Source organism: Ananas comosus, unplaced genomic scaffold (genome assembly GCF_001540865.1).
Source record: "Ananas comosus cultivar F153 unplaced genomic scaffold, ASM154086v1, whole genome shotgun sequence".
NCBI classification, from domain to species: domain Eukaryota; kingdom Viridiplantae; phylum Streptophyta; class Magnoliopsida; order Poales; family Bromeliaceae; genus Ananas; species Ananas comosus.
In genome coordinates, this window is record NW_017890617.1 from 1 (window position 1) to 14,499 (window position 14,499).

Sequence of the window (14,499 nt, forward strand, 5' to 3'; positions counted from 1 at the left end):
CGAAACCCTAGTACTGGAAGGCTTGCCGCTGCAGCGGACAACACGGGTTGCATATCGATTGCCCTCGCTGCTTCGTCGTCGGAACCACATCTCCAGCGTCGGAAAGCGCGAGATCTGCGCGGGATTCGGCGATCTCCATGGCCATCTCCATTGGATCTCAGAGGAGCTTCTGAGAGCGGGAGAGAAGCGGAAAAAGAGAGCGCAACCAGGGCTCCCAACGCGATCGATCGAGGTCGAACACTTCCACACGAGAAGAAGAAGAGGAAGAGAAAGAGGAAGGGGGGAGATGCTCCAAGGGTTTGGGGAGATTCGGAAGCGATTCCTCGCGTTTCCTAAAGAGAGAGAGAGAGCGTCGAGGGAGACGAAGGGAGCGGTGTGAGTGGATAAGTGTTGTACTCGTCTCAACTCTAGAGAGAGAAAATCCCGCACGGTTGTCTCGGGGAGTGCGCATGCGGACGCGCGATATCCACCGTCCAATAATCCATCATTCGATCGTCGCCGCCTACTTTTTGACGGTGGTGATTCACTCTGTGTTGCTTGGACGGTGGATTCTGTTCCCACATGAGGCTGACGTGTAGGGCCCACATTTCACGGGCCAACAATTAGCTGTTTTTAATAACCGTTACACTGAAGCCACCTAGTTTTTTAAAAAATTTCTGATGCCGAATAATAAGAAGAAGATTCCTTTTTAAATTATTAAGATATATATATATAATTGCAGCATATTCCTGCTGGAGTAAATTGTGGACAAAATTTTGTCAACATAATTTCGAAATAAAATTGTTTCAGAATTGTCGGATAGGCGCCGTGTGGCAAGTCACGTCAATCACAATCGTCTAAAAAAAATAAATTTTTTAATTTATTTTAATCAAGTTAAAATAATATTTTTTTTTTTGGACGGTTAGAATGAGCGTGCCTCATCCTATAGCGTAATTAGAATAATTTTCAAATAATTTTATTTCGATATTATGTTCATAAAATTTTTGTCCGTAAAGTTGTGTATTTAAATATATCTTTTACAAAATTTTAATTTATTATTTAGTTGGACGGCATAATAATATTAGTTTAAAAATTTAAACAAAGAGGAGTTTCAAATTAATTATCACCATGGTTGTTTGGTATCTTCTCTTTCAAAATATAAATCTCCAATTAAAATCCTTTCATAAATGGACAAAAATTTGGTGGGCATCATCCCAAACAATTTTGTTTGGGGACGATGCCTATGCAGCGCCCATCACGACCTGGGAAACGGCAAAAAATAAAATAAAATAAAATAAAATTTGTGGGCTCCTTTTTTAGAAAGAGAGAAAGGGGAAAAGGGCAGTGATGATGGGCGCTCGTACACACGCGGTTCTGTCCCCAAATAAATTGTTCACGCGGTTCTGTCCCCAAATAAATTGTTTGGAAACGGATGCCCACCAAAATTTTGTCCTTTATAAACAAGCCTTGATTTGGAATTGAAAGGAGAACACATATTTAGTTTCAAATTAGTTTGTTTTTAGAACAGTATAATATGTCACGCAAATCACATTCGCTTTGTTAAGATATAATTTATGAGGTTCTATCCAACTCATTTTAATTCAATAGTGATAGGTTTAATTTGAGATTGCGTCGTCCGAAATGTCATCTGAAATACTTTTTTATTTTATAAGACCAACAAAATTTAAAAATACTTTTAATAATTTTACCTTCATTACTAAATGATGGTCTTACTTTTGTAGTGCTAATTTTCACCACCAATTTAAAATATTGAAGGAGAAAAAGTTAGAGCAATTTTAAATTTTTAGCATTCTCGTAACATGAAAGTGGATCGGTTTAAACCCGCAATTCCAAAGCTAGGTCTAAGCTCTCAATACGTTATAGATTATTAAAAATAAATGAAAGCTAATGTATAAGCCAAAAGTATAAATTTAAATTAAATAGAAAAAATAATACTAAAAAATTGATGAGTCTCGAAATTACGCTTACGGCCACTACTTTAATACTATATTAAATTATAGCAAAAATTTCAAATACCATCTATATAGTTTCGCATTTTCTTACTTTAATATCTTGTAGTTTGAAATGTATCAATTTAGTACCTTCTGATCTTATTTTTCTTTTCTCATCAGCTCCTCCGTTAACATTTCGTTAAATTATATAAAAAAAACTTTAGATACCCATCTAGTTTATGGAACATTCACTTTAGTACTTCTTGGTTTTAACTTTGTCATTAATTTAACAAAAAAAATAATGAAAGGAATAATAAAAAAATAAAATCACAAAGTACTAAATTCAAACACTTCAAACTATATAGTACTAAAGTAAAAAAAAAAAAAAAAAAAAAAAAAAAAAACCCATAATAAAAAATTTAAAATTTTTTTTAAAATTATCTGAAACAAATATAAGCTACAAAGTGGATTTGTTTTACATTTTCTATTCAACAATTAGGAGCCCTCCTTTTACGATTGGACGGCTCAGATCAACGTTTCCAAAGTTTGATTTTTATTATTACTTTTTTTTACGTTAACGAAAAAATCTCATATTTTGGCGAAACCCCAACGCTGACGCGCCCATCTCGCTCGCCCGACCAGATGGCGGCGGCGGCGGCGGCGGCGGCGGCGATATCCGAGCTGGATTCTTGTCGGAGAGAATCTCGAGGAGCGATCGAGCAAATTGTGAGGATGGAGAAGAGGATCTTCCCCAAGCACGAATCCATGGCGAAATTTTTCGACGAGGAGCTCAGGAAGAAGAACGCGGGGTTGTTGTACGCGAAGGTCACTAATGGCGAAGGAGAAGAGGAGGAAGAAGAAGAAGAGATCGTAGGGTACGTGATGTACTCCTTCGTCACTTCTCTATGCGCCTCCATCACCAAACTCGCAGGTGTGTAAACAATGCACCTTTAATTTACACTTTGTTTCGACTCCTCTAAATCATTGATTTTTATGGAATTGTAAATTTCAACCGATTAGATTTCCTATTTGAAAATGTTAGTGGGTGTGTTTTGATTTGATTTGCCGTGATTTGTAATGGTTTGAGGTCGAATTTGTTATGATCTGTAGAGAGTTACCAACCAATTCATAACTACTGATGCCAAACAGAGTGTTAATGTCGAGGCTTTCTCAATTAGAATCATTTACTAGATGTATTTTGTTGTAAATTTTAGGAATGAGGGAAAAAAATCACAATTCATTTTGTAAATTGTTGACTAAGCTCTTCTTTGTTGGGCTTGCTACAACTTGCTAAATCTTAAAAATCTCATCTTTCCGCAGTTTTTGTATCTGATTGTAATTGTTTCTACAATATCCCTGTTAAAAGGCCTGTTCGAAATATCTTATTCTGTTGCCTACATTTACTAATGTTGCTCGAAAAATATCTGATTGTTAGATGAAAAGTTACATTAGTATGGTTGTATCCTATTCCTAGTTTCCTACGCATGTGTACATTACAATAAGTTAAGGCGCATAGAGAAAACTTACATTGATGTGATTGTATCGCCGTCATTACACATCGTAGTTATTCGAGAAGGGCGCAGATTGGCATACAAGGAAACCCCTGCTCACCAGTTGATCAGATTGTCCATATAAAGGTGGAGTGCATCTCGACTTCTGATTTGGCCAATCATTGGATCGCATTCGCACCAATGGTTGAGCTGATGTGTGCATTTCAGATGGATGGTCCGATAAACCCAGTTCTGCAGCCATGCACCACTTGATGCATAGTGTAGTTGCGTCTCGCGTATTTGTATTTTGGATTTGCCTCTCCGTTTCTTCGCCATTTTACTTCAGAGATGCGTGTTTTAGTGTTTGGAGTTGTTCCATCCAACTAACCATGCAACACTCTGAAGATTTCAATTACTTAGAACTCATATTTTAGATTTCTTTTTCTTGCATCCTGTGATTTAGTTGTTAAACCAAAGTTGAGGCATTCTTATGTGACTAGATTGAAACCTCCTTTTCATTGGGTTCAGATGGCAATGTGTTTTTGGCTCCAAACTTTGAAAGTAGCTCTAGAACATGTTAAGAGTAACATGTAGGTAAGATGTGTGGGTAATCCTTGAATCTTTTCTTTTATTTTATTTTATTGTCTTTTTGAAAATTGGTGAATATTTTACTTATTGAACTTCAATTTCCAATACTTGTTAGGAGCCGTGCAGGTGAACTAATTACCAAGAGAGATTGTTAGACAGGAATGTAGCCAGGGTTCAAAAATCCAAGATTAAAAATTCTATGGTTTCTTTATCATGTGTATTTGTTAGATGTGACTCGAAATCTATTATCGGCTCAGGTTCGGGTTTACGACTCGCCGACAGCTTCGCGGTGCAACCAAATTGGAAAATTAAATTGTGAAGGAAAAATGAATGTCAGTGGTGGGCTACGGGCTCGGGCCGGTGCGGGGGGCGGAGCCCCCCGCGGTACGGGTCGGATCCAAAATTCGTTATGAATTTTCTCTTTGTTTTTGCCCTAGAGGCGTGTGATCGTGGTTGGTTGTAATTCTGAAGAACATTGTATTCCCTTTCGTTTCGATAGTGAAGTTCTCTCCTCCCTCGCCCGTGGTTTTTTTCCTGCAAAAGGTTTTCCACGTAAATCTGTGTGTTCTTTCATTTCTGCTTGTGGTTTGATAATTTTGTGTTCGTCATTTCGGTTCCGTTTGTGCATTTGTCGTAACAGTATTCTTGTTTGGTGTTCTTACTCCTGTGCTGATCCTGTAGTGAAGGAAAATTACAGAAGGAAGGGCTATGGAGAAGCCTTGCTAAAAGCAGCTGTCGAAAAATGCAGGAAAAGGAGAGTTCATCGGATTTGCCTCCATGTCGATCCAACACGATCGCCTGCAGTCTCCCTCTACACAAAGATCGGTTTCCGGATCGACTGCTCAGTTAAAAGCTACTATTCTTCAGAAAGAGATGCTTATAGGATGTACATGGATTTTGACGACAATTGCTAAGGTCGATTCAGAAGTTCATCATAATTGATTCAATGTTCTTTTCCTTTTCTGTCGAAATATTGCATCAGATGATAATATTGCATTAGATTGTCTTTGTTTGTTCATGTTTCACGGTACGGCCCCCGCCGTCATTCCATATAAGCATGAAATTGGAAAGGTGATATAAGAATGTTGCAGAGTTCAGCTAGATCACTTAGCAAAAGCAATTGCTGTTTCATATGTTTCTGCAATTACAGTTTGCAAACTGCAACCAATTTGCCCATAGTATCAGAACTCAGGCAATTAAACATTCTGGATGGATCAAGTCATTTGTGAATCTGCATCCAGAAGGCACCCAATTTATGTGAATAGATATGATATGGCCGAGGAGATTTGTTGGTTTAAAGGGACCCGCATCCTGTCCTATGGCAAAAGGTCAGATTGGACTGAGTCACGTTTGAACTGGCGGGAGGTCGGGTTGGGCCGAATCATGCTCGAAACGACATGAGATTGATTGAGTCGAGCCACAATCAATACCTATGGGGCGATGCGCCTGTACGCTTTAAATGAGTTGGTTGCGTATTTTTAACAGTTTGAACTTTTGAGATTAATGGTTAGCTCCAACGATCCGACGAGTGATATAAAAGTCAGAGATCGCAAGTTCGATTGTGCTTAAGAGATTGTTGGTGTGGCGGTAGGGTGGCGTGAGAGTGGTTGGGTTGAGTTATAATTGAGACCATGGGCGTTGTTTCTGTACGTTCCAACTTCCAAGTGAATTGGTGTATATTTTTAACAACTTGAGCAGCAATCCAATGGGATTATCCCATGAGAATGAAAATTCCGTGTAAATGTTGAAAAGATGTTGCGATTTTTGGGACTTAAGAACAAAATAAAAATAAAAAATGTTTATATATATATATATATATATACTAATATATATAGATAAATTAGTACTATACTATCTATAGTACCGAGCTCCGGTACTATAGCGTTTGTTTTCGATCTTAGGGCGTTCAAATCAACGATCCACACCATTAAATATGACCTAGGGTATATGAATTTCTTAGGAATAAAATTTTAGTTTTTTTCGATATCGTTTACTTAGTAAATAAATTATATCAAAATGGACGGTGAAAATTGAATAATCTTTAAAATTTGAGCATAGGACTTTTAAATTCAAGATCAAGAATGTTAACCTTAATCTATATAGTTTAAAGTATTTTCTATCAAAATTTGAAGAAATTTAGATTCTTCTACACCGTTAAACTCCAAACTCGTCGTAATAGCCATTGAAATTTGACAATTTTGAAATAGTTTGATCATAAAGTAAACTATGTCGAAAACAAATAAAATTTTATTTCTAGAAACTTTAAATACCCTAGATCAGTTTTAACGGTGTGGATCGTTGATTTGAACGCCCTAAGATCGAAAACAAACGCTATAGTACCGGAGCTCGGTACTATAATAGTATAGTAGCCTAGCATATAAATAAATATATATAATATATATATATATATATATATAGTAGTATAATAATATATTAATTATCAGATGAGTTGTCCCCATGAGCATTAAATTTTGAATTTAATACAAAATAATTTTTTAAAAAATTAACAGCATAGTGTGGCAGGCCTGTCTCCCCAATTAATTCCTGTATTTTTTTTATTTTCAGATTTTTCTTTTTTATTATATTTGCCAAATTAAATCCTTCTAAATAACTACCCCATTAACTACCCAAACTATCTTAGGCTTCGCTTGGGATTGCGGGGAGATTGCGTTACGTGCGGTGAGAAAGTACTTTCCGTACGTAGCGAGGAGATTGCGTTACGTGCGGTGAGAAGTACTTTCCGTATGGAATATTGCGTTCCGCATATCGCGATGAGTCGGTTATAATATATTTTTTATGGTCCCATCAGAGAACGCAGAAGCATATTTCTATATGTTTTTTTCTCAACTCTATTTTATCTAATAGCGTTAGATAGACCTCAATGCCAAACTAAGTCTTAGTCATAAAAATAATTCTAAAAATGTGCTAAGATCCTCTATGTCATTTTCAAATAGGTCCCTCGTCTTTTTTTTTTTATTCAACTCATTTTATTAAGTTACAAATATCTAAAAATTAACCAAAACCATTAGATTCAAAAAATAACTGCTGAAATTAATAATATTTAAAACCTAAAAGTTATCACTGAAAAAAATGTTGAGGGGGCATTTTGTAATAACTTATGTACGAGGGTGGTCTCTATACCTTGGCTAATCACAGCTTCGTTTGGCGCGCTCATTTTTCTTTTTATTTATTTATTTATTTATTATTATTATTCAGATGTGAAACAACAAAAAACAGCGTAAATAAATGCTTCAGAGCTTTTATTACACCCTCGGATCCAACCAATCATTTCCCATACAAAAATCCCTTTTTTATCTTTTTCTTTTCTTTTCTGTTTTTTTGTTCTCTTATAATTTCATCAAAACCCCTCATCTCAATCTCCTAATTTACATCAATCTCTCCCAGTTTTTCCCCTTTCCACCTTAAAAATTCGATTTTGTGATCTGGGTTCTTTCTTGAGGTGAATTGAAGAGAAATTGAGGGGGGAAAAGATGGGGACATTGATGAGATGTTGCTTGCAATCGATCCTAAAGCTGGTGAATTCGGTGATTGGAATGGTGGGGATCGGAATGGTGTTGTACTCCCTTTGGATGATTAGGGTTTATTACAAGCATCCCAATGTGCATTGGACGGATCATAGTCCCCCTTGGTTTGTTTCATCTATGCCCTTTCAATTTCTACTAATCTAGCATTATTATTTCCATGGATTTGGGGAAATGAGTTTTCGTTTTTGGGGAAATTCTTGTCTTATCATCATCATGTTTTGTTGTAGAATTGGTTGTTTAGAATGATGCCCGAGTTGATTCAAAATGCTGTTCGATTGGGCATATTTTGTTTGGTTAGCGTTATTCATGTTCTTCGATAAATTGTTTTTTGAGAGATAGGTAGCAGTAGCACACTCTCCGGTTCGTTTATTTCATTTAGAAATAAATTTAGCTGGAGATGTGAATCAACTAGGATTCAAACTTGAGAGCTCAGGTACCAAACACCAAGTCCTTTGCCACTTTTTCTAAGGACGGTCGGCTTCTTCGATAAATTGTTGATTATGGATTTACATAGTATTTTTCTGAAGCAAATGAAGAGATAAATTTGCTGATTTACTTCGTTACCTCTATAAATAGTTAGATTAGGGAATTAAAAATTCTGTTTTTGAAGTATAAAATTGTTTTGTTGATGTCTCTCTTATAAATGGATCAATGTGATTTATTATTCTTCTGTTGTTTTTCTTAGCTATTACAAGCAATCAGCTGAACACGTCATTTCTGTCACTTTTATGTTAATTTTTCATGAATGCAAAAATTAGTTAGAGACGTGAACAAAAGTTTACTCTTGCGAAAAGCACTTACTGAGTTGATATGTATTCTGACATGCAGGTTCATTTGCGTTTCTCTCGGATTAGGTGTCTTTGTGTGCTTCGTAAGTTGCTCCGCCATGTCGCCGCGGAAACGTCTAATGGCCATTGCCTTTCATGTGTATCCTTGTCCAACATTTGAATGCAAAACTTTAAGCATGAGAGCATTTCAAATGCTTTAGCCATGAAAATTGAGTTTCATTTTGTTCTCATTTTAGGATCTTTAGTCGATTAATGATGTCGACCTCTATCGACCATGCACTTACTCCAGCATATTAGAATTCATTCTCTTGGATGATCCATATCAGACAAGGAATAACTTATTTGTTGAACTTAATTTGTACACAGTATATGTTTTTCATCTTTTTGCTTATCGCAATGGAGGCTGCGATAACAGCGGATGTGTTTCTGAACAGAAACTGGGAGGAGGTATGCACCACGATCGGTGTTTAAGATCAAGATCATATTCTTAGTAGTCTCTATTTTGAATGCATTTCCTTCTGTTGCTTCTGAGACTAACCTGTATTAATTTGTCAGGATTTCCCGAAGGACCCAACTGGGAGATTTGAGTCATTCAAGAACTTCCTGAGGTCAAATTTCGAGATGTGCGAATGGATCGGCTTTGTGGTTGTCGCTGCGGAGGTAAAAACTGCTTCGGTTTCCTAATTGTGCTAGAGAAAAGATTAATAATCTTTTACTATGTTATTCTTTTCACTCTCATTCTTCTTTCAAGAGGTTGTATTGCGATATTCCAAACGCGAAGCATGTACAAAGTCTCGCGCATTTGAAGGTTCTCCATACTTCTAAATCCAGTCATTTGTCTTTCAGGGATTGTGTATGTTCCTGTCCATGATTCTGAGAGCTCTTGGCCCAGATCACGGAATTTACTGCGACCGCGATGAAGAGAACATGTACGCAACCGTTCCTCTTCTGGGAAACCAGGTTCAACAGGCACCACCATACTTCGCCGACCCTCTCCTACACAAGTGATTGCTACAATGTAAGTGCCTTATAGAAACATCACATAATGTGCTCAAATAATCTGCTTCCTTGTAGTTTGACCCTTTCATTCTCAGAATGCATCTCATATCATTTGTACTCTCATTTGTTACACAGGTTAACTGGCAATACGGCCGAGCTGCACCCTTTCTGGAGGAAAATCCTGTGTGTTTTCAGTTGTTGTATTGTGATCTTAAGATGATAGCAGCAACTACATTAGCTAGTTAACAGTGTTGCGCAAGCCGCGGTTGTATTACGTTAAGTGATTTGCTCTTGACTAATGTTGTGAAACTAGTAAACAAGCTAAGTGACTAAATTAATTTCTGAGTACCCAGGAATGTACTTGTCTAAGAATGCTCAACTCCATTTTTAGATTATGTTATTTCTTTCACAATTTCCCAAATTAATTATGGAAGAATAACAACAGCACATTACCTCCCTGCTATAGAACCATTAGTGGAAATTATAGCTTTCTTTTCATAGATGAAACAAGTGTTATAAAGCGGCGAGAAGAGAAATACATACAGATGGCTATATATTGCTTACGCTCTACGGAATTAGTTCAACATAACTACCACCTTAACCGTAAGGCGGCTCATTTACAAGCTAGAGAAGATCTTAACAGAAACTTATAGACAAATTCCACTACCAGCTTCTTCGAGTTCTCGAGCTGCTTTCGGAAGTAGCAGAAGCTAGCTTCATTACTCGAAACAGAAAGTGGAAAGAACTCTCGAGCATAAAACGATCGAGACTGAGTGTGGAGCGGCGGCACTAGCTGAGGGCGTGAATGTGAAAGCCACCAGCAGTAATGGGAATCAGGCGTGGTAAGCTCATTTGACGTGAGAATCGTAGGAATCGAAGACTACGTCGGGAACAATCAGCGGCAATTTGTTTATGTACATGAAGAGGCGCCTGAGGTTTTCTCTCGAGACGGTGCCCTGGTCAACGATATCTCTCGCGTCTATGTATATCCATAAATGGTCAGAGTTAACTCTCTTTAAGCTGTCGCGGCAGAAGGGGCATGATTGCGACCTCGAGTTCCTGCAAGAGAGGGGAATGACTCTTTATTCACAACGTAACAGTTGAATAAGTCTTTGTGCTTAAATGATTGTCCGAGGAAAACATACAAAACGGAATCAAGCCATCGTTCCACACTACACAAACATTTTTTAATACAAGACCACCTTAGAAGGAATATATTATTGACATGGATATTGAAGATGTTTTACGCACAAAAAGGGGCAAATCAACATTGAGAAACAACAAAGAGAGATAAGTTTGGTTTTGATGTCATTGCCTGGTATAGCATTCAAAGCTCATGCAACCTTGTTCAAAATTAATATGACCTGCAGTTGCTTTAACTGCTTACTTCTTCACAACTAAAGCATTAAATAAATGCTTTCACAAAGTGGTGACAAGCAGTTTTGCAAAGACTGCAAGCGTCCTTCAAAGGGGCGTAGTGGTGTAAAACAACCGCTTTTCTACTTGACAATGCATTTTAATATTTTATGGTCAACACTTCCCCTCGTGTATAGGGGAAATTAGATAGTGTCTGGAAAGATGTGACCCAAGGACTTCCGACTCGCAACAAATGATTTATGCCACTAGAATGATGTTTTAATATTTTCTCCTCAACGAATGGCTAACAAAATTTCAAGAACTTTTACCTGCACTCATCATGCTTTCAATGTGAGAGTAGGAAATAACAGATAAACCAATCATTTAATATTAGTTTAAACCGAAGAGAAAAGGCAGTTAAAGCAAAAAAAAAATTTTGTTGAAGGAAAAGATAAATCCAGTATTTATAAAGATTAAACATTATAACAATCATAAATTAGAATAGAAACATATACATATAACCTAAGCAATAAGGCAAGGAAAGTGCAACACACCAGTCATTGTAACACTCAAGGCACATGGCATGGGTGCAGTTGGGCAACACAATCTTGCTGTTCATCTCCATGCAAATCCCGCATTCTTCCTCCCTCTCAGCATCTATGTCAGATAACTGCATATTCTCATCATCGTCTCTCCTCCTATACCGCTCCATACAAACCGCCTTCTGCTTTTTTTCTTCCACATCAGTGATCCCCTTTTGCAGTTGCAGCAAAGAGGGAAAAATTACAGCTGCCCACAAAAGCAGAATAAGAACCAAAAGCTTATGCATGTATAATAAAGATGCAAGCTCAAGAGAAGCAATATATTTACCATAGAATTCTCTAATGCTTGCTTTCCTTTCATGGGTCGACATAGTTGTTGTCCCATCAACATAAACCTGCATGTCAATCTTCTTGATCAAGAAAGATAAATGGAGGTCAAATTAAACAAGCAAAAGAAAACATGAGGTAATAAAAGATATGTCCACATATATTAAAAAAAAAGGAAGCAAAAAAACAAAAGATATGTTCACATATAAAAAAAAAAAAAAAGCAAAGAAAAACCTTGTAAATTAAAATTCTCAGTAAACCAAGAGCCCCAGCAAGGCTGCAGTCCGTCCACTGCACTAGGAAAAGGAACATGTGTGCAGCAGGACTATACGACAGTCGCATCTGAAGACATGCGCCATCATATTCCCTTGGATATTCCGATGCCCTGAGAAGTAAGAAAGGTAAAATGAAAAAGCAATAAACATCATCCACTAATCCAAGGACTACTAAAAGGGAAAAGAGGAAATCAAGAAGAAGTTTTACTAAGGAGTCAGCCAAAATGCATTCAAAAGAAGATTAACTTGATTAGCACAATCTACATGTTTCTCTTAGACCGGAGATGTCAAAGCCAATGCAGGGATAAAGAAGGAAAACAACATTATCAGCACCGGAGACAATATGTTAAATAACAATATACTCCAACTCAGAAACTGGAAAACTACAACTCTATTAATACTGGCCAATCCCTGAAAAGGTTCCACCTCAAACTGCTGGCAGTCAAACATTAAACACTAATAAAATCACACTCTTGACTCTGAAATAAATCAGACTGCTATTGACCAACTGAAGTTATCGAAACTAATCATACCAAATGCACTTATTATTCTTAAACCTGAAACTAAAAGAAGTAACTTAGGATTTCAATGGTTAAACATCGGTTATAGTTTTTCGTTGAGACGCAATCTTAGAGCTCAGTTGCTGGCCAGTGTGCCATTGTTTCAGTTGCCAGCTGTTTATTTCAGAGGTCCTGCGGAGATATTTGCACACGCATGCTCAGTAGAGTAAATGAAGACACGCAAAGTGAAATGTGGAAACATCTGTGCAAAAACTGGATCCCACCTCAGGACATAGCTAGCGAAAAAAATTAACCACAAGAAATTTAAAAAAAAAATCTTGAGCCTGAAGTAGTCAAGGGAAGAAGCATTACTCCAAAATCTCAAAGAGAAAACTAGCGTTTCTTTTTGCGGGAGAAAGAGAGAATCCAAATAAATTACATGTTCTGCTCACTAAAGCTCAGATTAACGAGGAGTAAGACAGGAATATTAAGAACCTGACATAGTCGACAGGAGGTTAAAAAAATTGCCATTCTCGCAACATTAACACTAGCAAGAATGCTTATTTCTCTATTCTAACGAAAAAATCAGATAATGCAGTGACTAAATATGAACAATAATCCGAAAAGAGCGAAAAACCAGTGTCAAAAAATTAAACTTGTACCAAATCAGCAACAAACCTACTTTACCACTTATGGCGCGACCCATGCTTGATGAAGAAAGAAAAAAATAGGATAAGGACTTCAAAAGGTGAAAATTTAGACATTTCTCAGTACATGATCTCAAATGAACGAGAGATTTCAACAAAAATTGGATAGCTCTATAGATATCTTTGGAAGTGAGAAATTGCATTGGGTTCTCAAAGATCAATATTAAAAAACTAACCAAACCATCTTTTTAGGATCTAGAAATGATGATTGAAATTAGGACCATCCATAATACTTTACCCTTAAAATTACTACTTACAAAGCAATAAGTAAAGCACTGCCTCATTCATCACTAGACTCATTGACTCAAAAAGATGGAATAAAATAAAAATAACTAAAAGAGCCTAAACTACGTTACATTGCACTACATTTTGCAACAAGTAGGGTTTTCGAAGGCACAACTTTTAGATGTAAAGTGCCGTGAGGAAGCAACTTATCTCTTATCCAAACACACTCCAATTCCCAATCACTAAAAGCTGCATCTCTCGCACTAGTTGCTAATATCCTCTCATAAAATCTTCTTAAAATCATACAAATCGACACAAAAATCCCATAAAAATGCGATCTTTGTAGCAGGGCTTTGGAAGAAGAACAAAATTTGGAGGAAAAAAAACATCAAGGAGGAACATTTACACATCAAAACAACACAAAATTGAAAAAAAGACGAGATTTCCCCAAAAAATTAAAAAGAAAACCTCGTGTTGCGAGATCAAAACCCACATTACCCAGACTACCCAAATCGAGAGGTGAACCAGAGCCTCGGCGAGGATAGAGCTTACAAATTATTGGCGTGCTGGATATCAGCTTCGAGCACCTTGAGCGAATCCTTGAACGACTTCCGCATGGAGCACAGCACCATCCCCCGCCTCACCACTATCGCTCATCCAGCGCCCCACCCCGAACCCCCCACAAAACCCTAACCCTCGCGTCTCCTCCCTCGTCGCCTCTCTCTCCTCCGCAATTTCCGAAACCCTAACCCTAAACCCGTACTACTACTCCCTCTCCCTCTCTCTCTCTCTCTACCACTCTCTCTCTCTCTCTCTCTCTCTCTCTCAGTATTTGTATTCTGAGGAGAGAGAGAGTGAGAGGAGAAGCGAAGAAGCGCTTGGGTTGATGCCACGTGGACGAGGAAGTGGCGTCGTGCGCGTCAAAATTGAAGGAAATAAAAAAAATATATATTTATTTACTATTAATTAATACAATGTAAAAAAAGAAACTGGCTAAATTGTGATTTTGGGACTCATACTTTGACCCGTTGACACTTTCGTCTTTAAATTTTAATATTAACTTTTTATTTTAATATTTTAAATAGTCTAATTTAATTAACTAGATATTGATAGTTTACTAATACAACGGTAATGTGGCAAATAATTAGCACGGTATAAATTATATAATAGTATTAAAACGTTAATATTTAACCAAATAATTTAACTAATTTGAACCAAAAAAAATA

General features: G+C 37.1%; 2 protein-coding genes and 1 pseudogene across 3 annotated transcripts; 2 read left to right on the forward strand and 1 right to left on the reverse strand.

Moving 5' to 3' along the window:
- The first annotated feature begins 2,519 nt into the window (after positions 1-2,519).
- Positions 2,520-5,092, forward strand: LOC109703962 (putative ribosomal-protein-alanine acetyltransferase). The gene is made up of 2 exons (XM_020224714.1): positions 2,520-2,862; positions 4,691-5,092. The coding sequence occupies exons 1-2, from the start codon at positions 2,574-2,576 to the stop codon at positions 4,921-4,923; spliced, it is 522 nt and encodes a 173-aa protein (XP_020080303.1). The 5' UTR covers positions 2,520-2,573; the 3' UTR covers positions 4,924-5,092.
- Positions 5,093-7,222: 2,130 nt separating this feature from the next.
- LOC109703966 lies at positions 7,223-9,710 on the forward strand (annotated as a pseudogene).
- A 102-nt stretch (positions 9,711-9,812) lies between these two features.
- Positions 9,813-14,005, reverse strand: LOC109703965. 2 transcript variants are annotated; one of them, XM_020224718.1, is made up of 5 exons: positions 13,826-14,005; positions 11,801-11,951; positions 11,568-11,646; positions 11,252-11,486; positions 9,813-10,400 (listed from the first exon to the last, which is right to left on the reverse strand). In XM_020224718.1, exons 1-5 carry the CDS (start codon positions 13,903-13,905, stop codon positions 10,190-10,192), a joined length of 756 nt encoding a protein of 251 aa, XP_020080307.1. In that variant the 5' UTR covers positions 13,906-14,005; the 3' UTR covers positions 9,813-10,189. The 2 variants fall into 2 exon arrangements, with proteins under 2 accessions (XP_020080307.1, XP_020080308.1); XM_020224719.1 differs by having other exon boundaries at positions 11,568-11,634; positions 13,826-14,001.
- Between the last annotated feature and the right edge of the window lie 494 nt (positions 14,006-14,499).